Source organism: Rattus norvegicus, chromosome 16 (genome assembly GCF_021556685.1).
Source record: "Rattus norvegicus strain SHRSP/BbbUtx chromosome 16, alternate assembly SHRSP_T2T, whole genome shotgun sequence".
NCBI lineage: Eukaryota > Metazoa > Chordata > Mammalia > Rodentia > Muridae > Rattus > Rattus norvegicus.
This window is the reverse complement of record NC_141549.1, coordinates 59442501-59457719: the sequence shown is the minus strand read 5'-3', so window position 1 is coordinate 59457719 and position 15219 is coordinate 59442501. Positions and strand designations below refer to the sequence as shown.

The 15219-nt window shown below is 44.1% G+C and overlaps 2 protein-coding genes across 1 annotated transcript in view; one reads left to right on the top strand and one right to left on the bottom strand.

Annotated features, from left to right (window-relative positions):
- Erich1 (glutamate-rich 1) overlaps window positions 1-15219 on the bottom strand; it is a gene marked incomplete at its 5' end in the record, with an annotated part of 52793804 nt that overhangs the window by 24206644 nt on the left and 28571941 nt on the right.
- The window catches only part of Pdgfrl (platelet-derived growth factor receptor-like), a 59840-nt gene that overhangs the window by 34895 nt on the left and 9726 nt on the right, over window positions 1-15219 (top strand). Inside the window, 1 exon segment of the mRNA NM_001011921.1 lies at window positions 12483-12634. Within this exon segment, the coding sequence (NP_001011921.1) occupies window positions 12483-12634 (152 nt within the window).

Here is a 15219-nt window from a genome sequence, read left to right as displayed (position 1 = left end):
ATACATATCACACACCACACACACACACACACACACACCAACCATACAGACACACACACACACACATACACACCATATTACACATATACACCACACACATGCAACATGCCACACATACCATACATACCAAACACCACACACACACACACACACACACACACACACCAACCATGCAGACACACACAAGCGAAGAACAACAGAATGGGCTCCAACCAGAAACAGCTTATGAACTAAATGACATGAAACACATACCAGACCCAGAATTTCAGAGTAGCAATATGAGTGTGTGAGGCCGTGGGAAACTTTTCCCCAGTCATCTGTTCTGCGTGGAGGAAGACAGAGTCAGGAACGAAGGAGCCTGAACTGGAGGAGAGTCAGGAATATGCAGTCTGGGGACTTAACATCTTGTCTGGACTCCATTTTACAAGTGAGCAGGGTTGACCCACAGCGGGTTAAGAAGCTGGCTCAAGTTTACAGCTATTAGCAAACTGGATTTTACTCGTTGATGGATGAATACGCTTGCCTGTTCCACGACTTGCCTATTTTGAGTAGTGATGTGTTTATAAAAAGATAAAGAGAGAGGGGATATGTTCTATGGAGGTGTGGTGAGGTATGGGGGATAGGGGTGCCTTGGTGGGCCCCTCCTGAGGCATCTCTATCTCCTGAGGGACCAGCCACACATAGCATAAAATAGAGTTTATTCAGGGCATGGGGAGGGGAGTCAAGAGGGTAATAGAGGCAGAAAAAGGCAGAGAGAGAGAATAGAGAAGTAGGGAGTAGAGGCCGGCCATGACCAGGTGTGGGGGGAGTGGGGACAGGAAGGCAAGAGCAAGAGAGGAGCAAGAGAGCAAGGGGGGCAAGCAGCTCCCTTTTATAGCATCAGACATACCTGGCTGTTGCTAGGTAACTGTGGGGTGGAGCATACTTGGTTGTTGCCAGGTAACCGTGGGGCAGAGCTTAGACCCAATGCTAACAAGTAGTGGCGCACCAGGCGCAGTTATCCCTGCTATAAGCCTAGGCTCCCAGAAGTGGAAGAGCAGAACCATACGGTAGTTCTGTTCTGATGAACATAGTTTGTTTTCACTCATGGTAGCATGCTTTATGAAACCCAGCCATAAAGATGGATGCTGTGCTGTAATTTGAAGAGAAATAGATGGAACAGGAAAGAATTGTGTTGGGTGAAGAAAGCCAGACTGACAGACAGCTCAGCTCCTCTGTGAAACCCAGATTAAGAGAGAAAAAGACCTGAAAGCAGAAGTTACATTTGAGAGGAGGAGAGGAAAGAAAGAACAGTATGAGATAAATTAATCAAAGCACATGAAGCCTTTTATTCTTAGTAAATTTATGTACGTAATAAAGCAATAGCTCTGTGTCTTCCTGTTTCTAGTTAACTCAGGGGATTCACCAGCAACTGGGCATTAGTTCTTAAGAGAGCCAGGGCAGCCTGCTTTAAGATGGGCTCTCTATGGTATACAAATGGACCCGGCCTATGGCTTCTGCATTCACTATTCTAGCTTGGCCATAATACACTCGCTGTAGCTGCGGCCAGCCTGTGCACACTAGGAATCCTCAGCTTGTTTTCCAGCAAGGGTGGCAGAGGCTTGCTCCATTGTCCTCTGTCTCCCAGAACTATTCTTTCTAGAGAAATGAGTCGAGCTTTTTTTCTGGTTTATCTAAATGCTAATGAGCTTCTTCTACAGGGTGCAACTGGAAGGCCCAGAACCTAAGAAGCTTGGGTGGCAGGGAGCTGGGGTTAAGCTTCAGGGAAGTACAAAGACTGAAGACAGCTCAAGGCCGAACACTTTTTGCACACCAGTGGGCGTTATTTTTGTAACCAGCATGTATGACATCCTGGGTTTTTTATGCCTCTGAAGGAATTCCTGCTGGCCCTGCCAGTTGGAAGTTTATATTCTAAAAAGGTGATGTGAGGTCACTTCCAGATATTTAAAGCACCCGTGCTCGAGCATCTATAGAGTGTCTGCTCAGCGGTTTTGTGAGGTTTAACTCCGTCTGCTGTGGTGGGAGTTTTTCTTATTATACATCAGTACATGCTCATATGACTTATAGAACTTACAAAGCTGGAGATGTCACTCAGCAGAAAGAGTGCTTCCCTGATAGACACAAGGTTCAAGATACATCCCTAGCACTGAGCAAAACCTAGGTGTGTGACCCATGCTGTAACGCTGACACTCAGGAGGTAGAGGCAAGAGAAAGAATTCAAAATTCAAAGTCATTCTTAGGCTCGTATCCAGTGGACGGTCAACCTGGGACACAGGAGTCTATCTCAAAGAAATAAACATCAACTTAAACGCTACGAAAAGCAAGTTGTAGGGCCCACCAAAAGTCCAAATATTCACTGTCAACTCTATAGTGTAGAGTCCTCCAGGCTTCCTTTTTTACATGTGTGTAAATGTTTACACACATTCATAAATTAACTTATGCATCTTGAATACCTTTCTGCATTAGAAGGTGCTATCACAGAAGGGCTAACTAACTTTCTCAGGACTCAACCCCTTTTTTTGACTAGCTGTTGGAGGCAGCCATGCCCTGTTCCGTTAGCGGAAGTGTCGATGCCCGCTTCCTGTGGAGGCAGTGGAAAGATACATGCGTCTTTAAGGTCTTAGCCTAGGAGGCCTCGTTTTGGTTTGTGGTGACAAAGGATGTGCTGTGTAGAGAGGTGAAGAGAACGATGATAAAGCAGGATAGTGGGGTGGTAGGTGAAAATCCTGGACTGGCACTCAGGGTCCGGTCAGTGCTGTGGACAGAACTCAAGAGTGCGAGATGGACAGACAGAGTGTGGGGTGGACAGACAGAAGGACAGACAGACAGAAAAACCAAACTGACAGGCAGACAGACAGAGAGACAGACAGACAGACAGGCCGCAGAACTGGAGAGATGTCATGCACACCATCCTGCAGTGTCATTTCTGAATAACAGGAAGACTCAGGCGTGAGTTACTGTGGCAGAAAGTTCAGAGTGACATTTCACACACATTACCACAGCTCATTTTTGGAACCTAAATATTGTAGTTACATGACAGGGTTTGGAATCATTTATTGGATAGTACCAAGTCATGGAGAGAGATGATGCGTGGATGGATAGATATATTATTGACAGGTAGATGGTAGGTGGTTATGGGTTATGGATATGGATTTAAAAGTATATGGATTCAAAGATGATAGAGGAGCGGGTGATGAATGATAGTTGGAATATTTCAACCTGATTTCCTGTGTGCGAGAGAATGTGAGAGTGAGAGAGTGTGAATGTATGTGTGAGTGGTGTGTGTGTGTGTGTGTGTGTGTGTGTAGAGTTGTAAGTGTGAATGTGTGAGTGTATGTGAGTATGTGAGCATAAGAAAATATGAATGTGTATGCACCCGTGTGTGTGTTTGTGTGTATGATCTCTTACTGACTTAGACCTCACCAAAGCTGACCCCTAGGAATCCATTTGTCTTTCTGCCTCCACCTCCCCACTGCTGGACCACCTGGCATCACAGATACTTTAGTTGTTTTTGTTTGCTTGTTTGCTTGTTTGTTTGTTTGTTTGTTTGTTTGTTTTGTAACCGTAGGTTCTAGGGATGAACTTGGGCCCTTGAGCTTGCAAGCCAAGCACTTTACCAACTCTATTCCAACTGATTTCAGATGTTAGAACTGTATTGACAAACCAGACAGTGGTTGCTCATTCCTTTGATCCCAAAACTCAGGAGGCAGAAACAGGTAGACCTCTGTGAGTTTGAGGCCAGCCTGGTCTACAGAAAGAGTTCCAGGATGGCTAGGACTACACGAAGTAAACCCTGTGTCAAAAATGAAAAAAGAAAAAGAAAGAAAAAATAAAAGAAAGGAAGAAAGAGCTATATTTACTTTGAGATTCCTTAGTTTGTATATTTAGTTCTCTGTGAGTTTTCATACATATAACTTTCTTCCTTAAAAAAAAAAAAAGTAACTGTGTCAGACAGCTTCAACGTGTTTCCCCAGCAGTCTGTTCCCACATTTGAGCTCTGTTCATACGAAGCCATTCCCAGCATCTCACAGAGTATTTCTTCTCTGACACATTCTTAAGCTGAGACTTAGAGTAAACACAGGCCCTCTGCAAACACTTGAAATGCAGACCAGCAGGCACACAGAAGTCTTTATCCCCTCTGACACTTGGTTCAGTTCCTTGCATGCGGTAGAAAGCAACCAATAAATTCTTGATGTGAAGGTTGAATGTGGATGTCTAACGCATCTTTGATTTTATGCCATCTTTAAATAGTGTCCAAGACCGGAAGTCTGAGTTTAGATGGATGAGTGGTCCTGGGGAAAAAAAGTGAATTAAATGGAGCTTCCAATTTTCCTGAGGCTTCAGGTCTTCCTGGATAATGTTCAGGTTATGTCCGAACCATTCTGGCCTTGGGCTGTTTGCCTACAACACAGGGTAACGATAGTGTTTGCCTCATGGGGCCTCATGAAAACCAAGGCAAGGGAGGTAGAAGATTTAGCAGTGCCTAGAACCATGGTGGAGAGGAATGGTTAACATGTACGTCCTGAACTATCATGTCTGTGGTAGATGCTTAACTGGTAGTTTCCCGATGGTTACCTGCCTTCCAGTAGTAATAGATGGTTTAGTATGGCTTTCAGTAGAACAAGGGGCCTTGTGTCCCTTAACTTACTTTCTACTAATAAACATATTTCATAAGGTCATGCAAATTTTTCTTTGCCATGGGTGTGCGCAAGTGTTTGTGTGTGTGTGTGTGTGTGTGTGTGTGTGTGTGTGTGTGTGTGTGTGTGTCAGGGGGTTGTGGAGTAGGTTAGCACTTCTTGGTCAAATTTGTATCAGTTTGTCTTGGTTTGGTAGCATGAAACCCGTGCCTTTTGTTTATAAACAGATCAAGTCCGTATGACAGATACTAGGTTAGACAAGAAGAGCCAATGGGAGGGGGTCAGTTCTCCACCTTTCAGGGTTCTCCTCATAAAAGGAAATATCAGCACCTTCATGCTAACGTATCTGTAAGGTTGATAAGGAGCACGTAGCCTCATGATGATGATCCAATCTAAAACGCTCATCTGTAACTCATCTGAACAGCATAGTGTCATATTAACTGTTCTCACTACAGATCTGCAGAGGTCGGGACACAGGACGTGGGAGAGAAGCACTTAAGCTCTGAAGTCCTAATGTCACTACGGGGCTGGGATTTGAATCTGGTCAGCGTGGCTCTGCAGCTCATGATAGTTTCCCCGGGGCATGGACTCTTTGACAAAGCAGCCTCCCGTGTCCCGGTCACGTTTCTTCCCGTTGGGCACTCATCTTCCTATTTTACCCTCTCAGGACATCTTCTTTGAGTGCCTTGCTCCCAGTCCCTGCTTGGACTGGCTAGCATCTTTCCCTGTTCCTAAGACCCCCTCAGGTCTTGAGGCTTTTTTTTCTGGCTTCCCTCTTCTAAACTCCCTTGATACTGTACAGAGGTTGAGTGAAAGAATTCTCTAGAATCTCCGCATCATCTCTACTCCAGTGTCTTCATGTTAGTTTATAGCCATAAGTACTTGAAGAACCAATGAACAATTGTCTAGTAAAGCACAGCTTACACCCTGCCTATGACTTGTAGAGGAAAAGACTCTCAATGATGTTACCTGGTGGCTGCCTCCAGTACGAGGTTCCTATTTAGGAAATATCCTGGTGTTTATCTTTGGGAGAATGTGTGTCTGTATCCATGACTTGGAGCACTCTAAAAGAGAGTAAGAGAACAGAAATGCAGGAGGCTTCAGACCTTCACTAGCATGACCAGAAACACACACACACACACACACACACACACACACTCACACACACTCACACTCATGGGAAAAGATCACAAACATTGAACGAATGCTCCCTCAAAACATTTTGAACATTGAACAAGCACTCCTTGAATCCTGGCCTTTTCCATTACTCCCCAAGTCAGAAGTGTCCGTTTGAAAGAAAAAAAAAAGTGTTAGGATACTCAGAGCTGTTCTAGCCAAGTTCATCCTGATATTCCTGTCCCACCTTTTAATGGTACTTTTGCTGTGACAATTGTTTTTAACTCCCACCTCCCATCCCTCACTTCTTCCCGCTCCACCGGAGTCGTTCAGTGGTTGCAAGAGAAAAGAAGAGACTTTGGCTGAAGCATCTCAGCCTAGAGAGTGGTTCTACAGGTCTCAGCCTTGACAAGCATTCAGCACCCACCAGATTTGACCGGATCCTACTCTCTGGGCAGTCTGATGCTTAGACTATGTAAGACCACTGGTAGAAATGGACACTTTAAATCCAGGCATTTAAACCGTAATCCTTTTAAATAATTTGTTTCCTGTTTGATGAGGTTTGCATAGAAGAGGGGGTGGAAATATGCATGAATGTTTTCCAGGGCATTTCCTTCCTTCCACCCCCAGTCTGCTAAAGATACAGCACTGCTGACTATGGTGGCGGCTAGGTTATCCTCCAGTGTTAGGTTTTATGTTTCTGCTTAGTTCCCTGGTAGGAGGGACCTCTGACCCTTTCTACAACTACTCACCGTGCAAACAAATGCTGGGCCCAGGAAAGAAAGGTACTTGAGCTCTGCAGAGCTCGTGTGTGTGTGTGTGTGTGTGTGTGTGTGTGTCCAAATGTCATGTGGGCCAGTTCTCCTGAGGAGACCCCCCCAAACTCCACTTTCTTTTGCCATTTTTTTAACCTCTGAAATTATTTTCTCCTCCTCCTCCTTCTTCTCCTCCTTCTTTCTCTTCCTCTTTTTCCTCATCTTCCTTTTCCTCCTTCTTCTTCTAACATTTACTTATCTTATATGTACAAGTGTTCTTACCTGCATATATGTGTGCCTGGTGCCTGCAGAGGACAGAAAAGGGGATGGTGTACCCCGGAACTGGAGTACAGATGGTAGTGAGCTGCTATGTGGGTGCTGAGAACCAAGACCGGGTCTTCTGCAACAGAAACAAGTACACTCGATAATCACTAAGCCATCTCTCCGGCCCCTGAAATTAATCTTCTGATGGTTGCCCAAGAGTTTCACACTGCCAAATGAAACTGTGTGTGTGTTTATGCTTAACAGTCTTCTCTTAAAGGCATCTGACCCTCTCAAGCATCTACTCTTGAAACTTTCTCTTGGGACCTCCATGATGAGTCCTGTTTCTTTTTTTCTTTTCTTTTTTTTTCTTTTCTTTTTTTTTTCTTTTCTTTTTTTCCGGAGCCGAGAACCAAACCCAGGGCCTTGCGCTTACTAGGCAAACGCTCTACCACTGAGCTAAATCCCCAACCCCTATGAGTCCTGTTTCTTGTCTCCTGTGTGTGTGCACACATGTGTGCACATGTGTATGTACATACATGTGCATATACCTAGCTGTGTATGTGTACAGGGGTTAGAGGTTGACATAAGTTATCTTCCCCAATTTGTTTCCATCACAAATTTTTCCATCCCTTCTAACACGGAGTTTTAAGTTGTGAGACCATTTCTGATAACATCTCAGTCTGACGCTCTTATCCAGTCCATTGCAAATCCCTGCCCTGCTGGAGGATTTCCACATCCTCCAGTCCCCGTGCCTAGGGACCTCTTCATTGTCCTAACAGCAGCAACGTCTCAGACTCTCTTTCCTTTCTACCTCTCCCTTTCTGGTTCTGTCTGCTCATGTCCTGACACTGGTGGTCCCATGTCTTCCTACAGAGTGAAGGTTGGTTCCCACTGCTTAATAGATGACCACGCTTCGTGTCACTGTTCTCAACCATGACTGTGTCTGTGACTCCCCACTCCCTGCTCCTGTCTCCTTCTGTAAATGGTGGGTGAAATCACCAAGACCTTGTTGTCTTCTTTCTATGCCCTGCATACACAGGTCACCATGGTGAATTCAGCAGGCACATGTCAGCAGCCTGGTGTGGTATACAAGCACACTGCCTGTTCTTCTTCAGATTCCTACTGCCCCTCCTCCTCCAGCTATTCAAGCCCCGGTCAGGCTCTCCTCTTCAAGGCTGCCTCCTCTCTTCACCCCACCCTTTGAGAATTTCATTGTTATTGTGAGAACCTGGTTAGTTATTCTTGGGTCTTTCCATGGTTGTTAGTTCAAACTCTCAAATCATAATGCAATCTCCTTAAAGCCCACTGGTTTTGTTTGCAGTGCTAACACTCTCCAGTGCCGGGTGTGTATTGTTCCTTTTTGCATTCACAATAGCTAGTCTGAACCTGACAGTGATGTGTGATTAGAAATGATTGGGAAAATGGTGAACAAGGCACTGCATGAAATGCTTCAGATGCACTTCATTCTCTAAGTCCGTGCTAAGTACACAACGAACTCACGTTGCCTTGTTTAGCCGGTCACCAGCCATGTGTCTCGGGGACGTCACTTTTCTGAGCCTCTGTGTTCAAATCTGCTATTGAGTTCGCTACTCTAGCAATGCTAAAGGGCAAAATAGGATCATTATTTTGACTTAAAGCTTTCTAGCTTTGAGTTCATGACTGTTCGACCTCATTGCTTTGGTCTCATGGTGACATATCATGGTAACCACAGTAATTCATCCTGGTGGCAGTATACCATGGGGCAAAGCCATTTTCCCTGTGTCTAGGAAGTCATAAAAACGACAGAGAAAGAGAAGGGGGTGAAGGTCTCACTCTCCTCAGGCACCAGTGACCAGAAAAGAGAGTTCTGGTAGGTACTCTGTATCTAAACTGTCTGCAGACTAGGAATCTGGGTGCCTGCTTTTTGGCAGGTTTTGTGGTCAGTGTTGTGTGTCGATTCAGTTTCAGTCCATGTACTTCAGGAATCCATACCGCGTACTGTGCACAGATTTCCCCCCCCCCCCTCTAAGAAAATGAAACAAACGTGGCTTTCCCTGCCAGCATCCAGGGCCATAACAGGAAGCCAGGAGTGTCAGAGGGGCAGAAAAACAAGGGGCAGCCACTTCATTAGGAGAAAGTGTGGGAGATGCCTGAGTCCATTGTAATTAGAAGCTTCCTGAGGGAGGAGAGATTTCCGTCCAGTTTAAAGGAGAGACGTGAAGGGGGAGGAGTGGTGGGCGCACTAAGCCATCCAGCAGGGAGCGAGAGCGGGGCTGTGTTCAGGACCCAGAGGTTTTGTAGGTGCTAAATTTAACGTTGTGCTCATAGCGATCGGACGGCAAGATGAAAGAGAGGCCTTCTACTCCATCTGAAAGCTATGTGGATCCCAGAGCGCTTGGAGCGTTCGTTCGGATCTCTGAGATGAGTGCTTGGATTAAACCTGCTTATTTCGGTATTGCATGCTGGGACTCCTGAACCCCCGGGCAGCATCTGTTATGAAGATCATGCTTCTGGGTTCTTGTGATGATACAGTTATCAGGACAGTTTGCTAATGTTACTAGTCAGTAATAGTGTCTTTATTTCAGGGAGGAATGGGGAATTTCCAGACCCTCTTATCAGTCAACTAGATAAAAGCACAGGGGAAAAAAATAAAAATAAGATCAGAAGAGCCAGGAATGCCAGTGGCCCCGGGTACTTCAGAGGCGTGCCCCACGCCTGCGGCTCACATCTTAGCAGAGAAAGTGGGGTCCGTTTTTCACATAATGATATAATATCTATTAGCTTAACTATAAAGCTCCGTCTAATTCTGTGTGCTGTCTCCATATGGTTGTTCTCTAAACCCCTTTCTTTTATTTATTTAATTTTTTTTTCCGGAGCTGGGGACCAAACCCAGGGCCTTGCACTCTCTACCACTGAGCTAAATCCCTAGCCCCTCCCCCTTTCATTTAAAAAGCAAGCAGCAGTCTGGCTTTTGTTTCTTTCTTATTTATTTATTATTTATTTAGGGAGGACAGCCCAATATACATTTATTTTAAGGTTTTTAAGAGACATCCACATTGATTTCCACAGTGGTTAGACTAATCTACATTCTCTCCAGCCATGTGCAAGCTCTCTCTATTCTCCATATCCTCACCAACACTTATCATTTGTTTTCTTTTTTAATTTAATTTTAATTTTTTTACTTCTTTTTTTTACTCACTCATTTCACATCCTGCTCACTGTCCCCTCTCAGTTGCCCCTTCCCACAATCCTTCCCCTTTCCCTTCCCCTTCTTCCCTGAGCCTGTGGGGGCCTGGAGGACATCTAGGAACCAGGGAGTATTCAGTTAAACAGGTCTTTTAAATGAGGAGAGTTTAGCATGCTGTGTTTAATGGTGATAACTCTGCCTGGTCTCCTGTAGCTAGAGATTTCTCAGGCTATGTGAGCCCTGATTTAGATCAACATTCACTCTAGGTAAAAGTCACCTTGGAACGTTTCAAATAAACCATTAATTATTATTACTCTTTAATGCTAAGATGGCTCAGAGGTTAGAAGGCCTTGGTGCTCTTTGCAGAGGACCTGGCTAAAGCACCCACATGACAGCTCATACCCATCTGTAACTCCAGATGCAGAAAACCATGAAGTCCTGAAGGCCGTCCTCTGGCTCCCACAGAAGCCAGGTATATAAGCAGCACACTTACATGCAGCTTTGCACATAAAATTAAAAATAAAATATCTTAGTGAATAAAGTATTGTCTATTTTTTTTATATTGTTGATAACTTCTTGGTTTCACTTTCGTGATTTGGTTAAATCTAGATTTTTCAATTTAAAGAAATGCAGGTTTTTTAAAGTTTTCCCTGATAATATTTTGAACTTTTTTGGTGTCTGAATGTAGTAACTCCTCTTATTACGTTAATTTAGGTAATTTCTTTTTCTTTTTTTTTCTCTCTCTGTTTTATTTATTTATATTTTTGTTTGTGTAACTAGGCCAAGGACCTGTATATCTTGTTTATCTTCTTGAAGAACTTGTTATTAAATTCTTTCATTTGGGGAATTCTTTCGTTGTTTGCATTTTATCGAGCTCTACTCTACTTCTATTTCTATTATTTCTTGTCGTTGTCTGGAATTTGCTTTCACTTGTTTCTTAAAGTTGTTTTACATTAAGCCATTTATTTACCATCTTCTGTTTTCCTTTTTTATAATGTAAGAGCTAGTGTTACAGATTTCTCTCATGACACAGTTTTCCTGTGCCCCAGAAGTTTTCATATGACACAGAGGTGCCAAGAGCTTTTCCTATGCTCCAGAAGTTTCATGCACCCAGATCTTTTATTCTGCTTTTTTCATTTTTATATAGTTTCTGATTTTTAACTATTTTTCTTTTTTCTTTCTCCATCTTTATTAAATTGGGTATTTCTTATTTACGTTTTGATTGTTATTCCCTTTCCTGGTTTCCAGGCCAACATATCCCTAACCCCTCCCCATCCCCTTCTATATGGGTGTTCCCCTCCCCATCCTCCCCCCATTACCGCCCTCCCCCCAACAATCACTTTCACTGGGGTTCAGTCTTGGCAGAACCAAAGGCTTCCCCTTCCACTGGTGCCCTTACTAGGCTATTCATAGCTACCTATGAGGTCAGAGTCCAGGGTCAGTCCATAGTCTTTGGGTAGTGGCTTAGTCCCGGGAAGCTCTGGTTGGTTGGCATTGTTGTTCATCTGTGGTCTCGAGCCCCTTCAAGCTCTTCCAGTCCTTTCTAAGATTCCTTCAACGGGGGTCCCGTTCTCAGTTCAGTGGTTTGCTGCTGGCATTTGCCTATGTATTTGCTGTATTCTGGCTGTGTCTCTCAGGAGAGATCTACATCCGGTTCCTGTCAGCCTGCACCTCTTTACTTCATCTGTCTTATCTAGTTTGGTGGCTGTGTATGTATGGGCCACATGTGGGGCAGGCTCTGAATGGGCGTTCATTCAGTTTCTGTTCTAATCTTTGCCTCCCTATTCCCTCCTAAGTGTATTCTTGTTCCCCTTTTAAAGAAGGAGTGAAGCCTTCGCATTTTGGTCATTCTTCTTGAGTTTCATATGTTCTGTGCATCTAGGGTAATTCGAGCATTTGGGCTAATATCCACTTATCAATGAGTGCATACCATGTGTGTTTTTCTGTGATTGGGTTACCTCACTCAAGATGATATTTTCCAGTTCCCTCCATTTGCCTATGAATTTCATAAAGTCATTGTTTTTGAGAGCTGAGTAGTATTCCATTGTGTAGATGTACCACATTTTCTGTATCCATTCCTCTGTTGAAGGGCATCTGGGTTCTTTCCAGCTTCTGGCTATTATAAATAAGGCTGCTATGAACATAGTGGAGCATGTGTCTTTGTTGTATGTTGGAGCATCTTTTGGATATATGCCCAAGAGAGGTAGTCTGACTTTTTTGGCTGAATTGGTAAGACAGCATGCTAAGGTCCCCAGTGATCTTACTTCTAGAAACTTCCGCTCTGAGGCCAAGGAGAAGTTCCCCTAATGGCAAACACAATCGTCATCGTTTATTGTTTCCTTTTAAGCAAAGGCTTTCTTTCTGTGCCCCATTCCCCTCACTCTGTTTCCTCCACCCAGCAAACACACTCATATTGGCTTTGCCATTTAAGAGGTCACATCGGGTCAGTGAGATATTTACATTTGGAAGCAACAGAAATGACTAGAAGGCCCCCTGGCTGGGCTCTGATCTGCCCTGATGCCCCAACCTCTCTTGCAATTACAGCGTGAAACAGAATGAACGCTATGGACAGTTGACCCTGGTCAACTCCACCGCAGCCGACACGGGTGAATTCAGCTGCTGGGAGCGACTGTGCAATGGCTACATCTGCAGACGGGACGAAGCTAGAACAGGGTCCACCTACATCTTCTTCACAGGTATGAGTTTGGTTCACGGCAGAACTCCTTGAACTGACGAGGTTACCTCCAACCTGGAGTTCCCACTGTATGAAGAACCCCAAGTAAAGGTGAGGGTGGGGTGGGAATCTTTATTGTTCAGGCTCGGGGCTAAGTGCTTTCATGTGGAGTATTTTGGGTAAGTATTTTGACAATCTTTCAGATAGATACATTATTTATGTATATATATACACACATATATGTATATATACACATATGTGCATATATAAACACACAATATATATATGTATATATATATATATATATCTTCCAGAGTTCCTTTTCCAGATGTAAAACTTGAGATTTAGAAAAATTAAGAAAATTCTCAAAGTCCCATATCAAGTAGATGGTAAAAGGATTTGAACACAGGGCTATCTGATTCAGGGTCTATGCCTATATTGCCCAATAGGACAGCCACTTGACACATGTAGCAACTTAGATTGAATATGAAATGCAATTTATGTGCATTTAATTATATAATTAATATGCAATGTGAATTAATTGAAATTGCATATTAACAAAATACATAACACTATGCAGTCATGTGCAGCTATGATTAATATGCAAATGTCAGTAACGTAATACTAAGCAATAATTACATATTAGAATGAGATATGACATTCATTTCTCCAGTCGCACTTGCCGTGCCTCAGTTTGAATGCTCAGTTATGACCCGTGGAATTGAAATCTTCTCATAGTGGCCTGCAGAGGAAGGAAAACGTCTATCGTAATGAGTTCCAAGGCTGCAAGGTGTAGCTCTTGGCTGCTCGTCCCTGTTCTCAGACCTGAGACCAGCTCCTGCTGGAATCTCCATAGCAACAAGGTGGGTTGCTAAAGGCTCCCTCATATTTGTTCTTATGAGTTCCAGGAGCTGACGCTTCAGAACAGGATTCCTGAAGTACCAAACCCTCGGAACTTCTATCTTGTCTGAGTCCAGGAGGGGAGTGGAAAAACCTGCGGGTCACAGTGAGAGCCCCTGTTCCCTAGGATGCCAGGATTCATTGGCAAGGCAACGCCTAGGCTCTTGTTGCAGGCTGGACCCAAGCCTTCTTCCCCCTTCCACCTCAGAGAGCTCCAACACAGGGGGATGAGGTCCTTCAGCAAGTCCAGGGGTCAGGGACAACTTTTAAGAATCTTGCAAACTCTGTCTCCTGGTGCTGTTAGTCTCAGAAGAAACAGAACCCTTTTTTAGTATCTGAATAGAGGCTATCATGAGATTTATCTGAATCCTGGCAGGTCTGTACTGAACTATGTCTATGACCCAGCGATCTTATCCTTCAGACACTAACCAGTGCATTAGCAGCAGCTCTTGTATTTTACCCTTCCTGCTCAAACAGCTCCTCCATGGCAAGAAGATACATTAGCAGGGCCAGTTCTCCAGGGCAGGTGTCGAGTTCTCCCTTCTATGATATCCCAACGAGAAACATCGACTCATTTCATTATCTTTGTTTTAGAAACAATATAGATGCTGAGGCTTAAAAGGGCAAGATGACTCTTCTAGTGATCTGGGGCATGTAGCAGCATATTAAGGAGTCACAGTCATTTTTCTGACCCACAATCCAGAGCTGTCATGCCTTGAGACCTTCCTAGGACAAAATAGTAGGTTGGTGGACAGAGAGACCCTCGCTAGCACGGTTGCAACTGTGTGAGAATTTCTAGTGGGCTTTCACGGGAAGTCCTGAGAGATTTTCATCTTGGGATATGCTACACAGAATTATCTGTGTGTCCTTTCTTATGCCACATGGCCAAGTATAAAAAAAGACAAACAGTTCAGATGAATAGCAGCTTGTCACTCTAGATAAGGATGGATTTCATATTCAGATTGCAGGCTGAGGATTCTTTCCCAAGCTTAGCACTACAGGGACCTCTCAAAGCATTATTAGGTTTCAATCTGAAGATGTCCCCGGAGCTGTTATGGGCAGATAGGTTAGGGTCCATGGATGCTCTGTGAGTCTTGTAGGTGTCTCCTCTTTCTTTACCTCCCAAAGTGGATCAGAGGAGGGCGAAACATGTTGGTTTCAACTTTGAGGAAACTTTTTTTTTTTTTTGTCAAGGCAAGGTGAATGTTATTTATTTGTTTATTTATTTTAAAGATTTATTTATTTTATGTATATGACTCCACTGTAGCTGTCTTCAGACATGTCAGAAGAGGGCATCAGATTTCATTACAGATGGTTGTGAGTCACCATGTGGTTGCTGGGAATTGAACTCAGGTCCTCTGGAAGAGCAGTCAGTGCTTTTAACCACTGAGCCATCTCTCCAGCCCTTATTTTTGTTTTAACTTATTTACTTTACACCCCACTCATTGCCCCCCCCACAGTCCTTCTCCCTATACCCCCTCCCCTTATCCTCTGATGTCCCTCTGGGTATCCCCTCCATCTTGGCAAATCAAGTCTCTACTAGGCTAGGCCCATTCTCTCCCAGTGAGCCCAGACAAGGCAGCCCGGCTAGAACAACATATCCAGAGTTCAGGCAACAGCTTTGGGGATAGCCTCTACCCCAGTTGTTAAGAAGACCAAGCTGGGGATATAGATCTGTTGGTAGAGTGTTTGCCTAGCATGCACAAA